General features: G+C 39.6%; 1 protein-coding gene across 1 annotated transcript in view; it reads left to right on the forward strand.

Annotated features, from left to right (window-relative positions):
• The window catches only part of si:ch73-204p21.2, a 15,685-nt gene extending 14,817 nt beyond the window's left edge, over positions 1 to 868 (forward strand). The window contains exon 9 of the mRNA XM_034118247.1: positions 270 to 868. Within this exon, the coding sequence (XP_033974138.1) occupies positions 270 to 505 (236 nt within the window). The 3' untranslated portion in view covers positions 506 to 868. The remainder of the gene's footprint in view (positions 1 to 269) is intronic.
• Positions 869 to 2,475: the final 1,607 nt, after the last annotated feature.

Here is a 2,475-nt window from a genome sequence, read left to right on the forward strand (position 1 = left end):
TAGAAGTACTCAGATCTTGTACTTGAGTAAAGTAACTAAAGGTATTACATAAATGTAGTGGAGTAAAAGTAGCATATCATGGAAATACTCAAGTAAAGTACAACTACCTCAAAATTGTACTTAAGTTCAGTACTTCAAGTTAAATTCAGTAAATGTACTTATACTTTAAACCTCTGTTTTTGTGCATTTGACAATTTCATCTTGAAGTATTTGAATCTGGAGATAGATAGCATGCTAAACCTTTCTGATACACTTGTTCTCCCTTACAGATGTGCAAACCCCTGAAACCCCAGACCACATCTGCATCACTAACGGAGGAAGAGGAGGAGGAAGAGTAGATGATGAAGAGATGGAAAACAGAAACTCAGTTTATGCACGAGTCAGCAAGAAGGTGAGGCCGAATCCTGAGGGGCAGCAGGAAGTGGAACAGGAAGTGGAACAGGAAGTGGAACAGGAAGTGCCTTCACCTCCGCTGCCCGACAGGAAGTCAGATCTGGAGGACTGAAGGACACAAAGGATTAGAGACTAAAGATGAAGGAACGAGGATGAAAGACTTCCAAAGGGTTTAAAACACGGAATGATCAAAATCAGAAATATATCCATACTCCAAAAACACTGGAGACTACATTTCCCATGATGCACCTGAACAGAGTCTGGTAAACTAGGAAAACTAAGAAAATATTTTTCACTGATTTTAATGTAAAATCACAGATTGAAGGTTTTTAAATAGTTTTTATATTCTGTGTAATACTGCTATGTTTTTCTGCTGCTGAATTCTTTACCTCGATCTGTTTGTATAAATATAAAATCATGGCTGAATAAAAATGATCGTCTCTGACATTATGTTCAATAAAGGTTATCAAAACTTGAAAAGTCAAAGAAATATATACTGATATACACCTGAACATCAGCAGGAGAGGACTCTTTAAAGTAGAGACACTACATACTGATATACACCTGAACATCAGCAGGAGAGGACTCTTTAAAGTAGAGACACTACATACTGATATACACCTGAACATCAGCAGGAGAGGACTCTTTAAAGTAGAGACACTACATACTGATATACACCTGAACATCAGCAGGAGAGGACTCTTTAAAGTAGAGACACTACATACTGATATACACCTGAACATCAGCAGGAGAGGACTCTTTAAAGTAGAGACACTACATACTGATATACACCTGAACATCAGCAGGAGAGGACTCTTTAAAGTAGAGACACTATATACTGATATACACCTGAACATCAGCAGGAGAGGACTCTTTAAAGTAGAGACACTACATACTGATATACACCTGAACATCAGCAGGAGAGGACTCTTTAAAGTAGAGACACTACATACTGATATACACCTGAACATCAGCAGGAGAGGACTCTTTAAAGTAGAGACACTACATGCTGATATACACCTGACCATCAGCAGGAGAGGACTCTTTAAAGTAGAGACACTACATACTGATATACACCTGAACATCAGCAGGAGAGGACTCTTTAAAGTAGAGACACTACATACTGATATACACCTGAACATCAGCAGGAGAGGACTCTTTAAAGTAGAGACGCTACATACTGATATACACCTGAACATCAGCAGGAGAGGACTCTTTAAAGTAGAGACGCTACATACTGATATACACCTGAACATCAGCAGGAGAGGACTCTTTAAAGTAGAGACGCTACATACTGATATACACCTGAACATCAGCAGGAGAGGACTCTTTAAAGTAGAGACACTACATACTGATATACACCTGAACATCAGCAGGAGAGGACTCTTTAAAGTAGAGACACTACATACTGATATACACCTGAACATCAGCAGGAGAGGACTCTTTAAAGTAGAGACACTACATACTGATATACACCTGAACATCAGCAGGAGAGGACTCTTTAAAGTAGAGACACTACATACTGATATACACCTGAACATCAGCAGGAGAGGACTCTTAAAGTAGAGACACTACATACTGATATACACCTGAACATCAGCAGGAGAGGACTCTTTAAAGTAGAGACACTACATACTGATATACACCTGAACATCAGCAGGAGAGGACTCTTTAAAGTAGAGACACTACATACTGATATACACCTGAACATCAGCAGGAGAGTAAGTAAGTAAGTAAAACTTTATTTATATAGCACCCTTCTCAACACGAATGTACAAAGTGCTTTACAGTACAGTACACAATTCACAGTACAACTAAAATGTAGAATAAAAGGCATAAAAAGGCATAAAACAACAGCAGGTAATACATAGGATAAAACATGCGATAAAACACCAATAAAAGACAGCTACTAACTCACCTCCTCCTCCGATGCCCCAAAGGCCTGACGGAAGAGGTGGGTCTTTAACTGCCCCTTAAAAATCTCCACTGAGGCACAGGCTCTTAGTGTCTGGGGGAGTTTGTTCCAGAGCCTTGGAGCCACCGCCTCAAAGGCAAGGTCCCCCTTTGTTTTTAGCCTGGTTC

The sequence above is a fragment of the Trematomus bernacchii genome, unplaced genomic scaffold (assembly GCF_902827165.1).
Source record: "Trematomus bernacchii unplaced genomic scaffold, fTreBer1.1, whole genome shotgun sequence".
NCBI classification, from domain to species: Eukaryota; Metazoa; Chordata; class Actinopteri; order Perciformes; family Nototheniidae; genus Trematomus; species Trematomus bernacchii.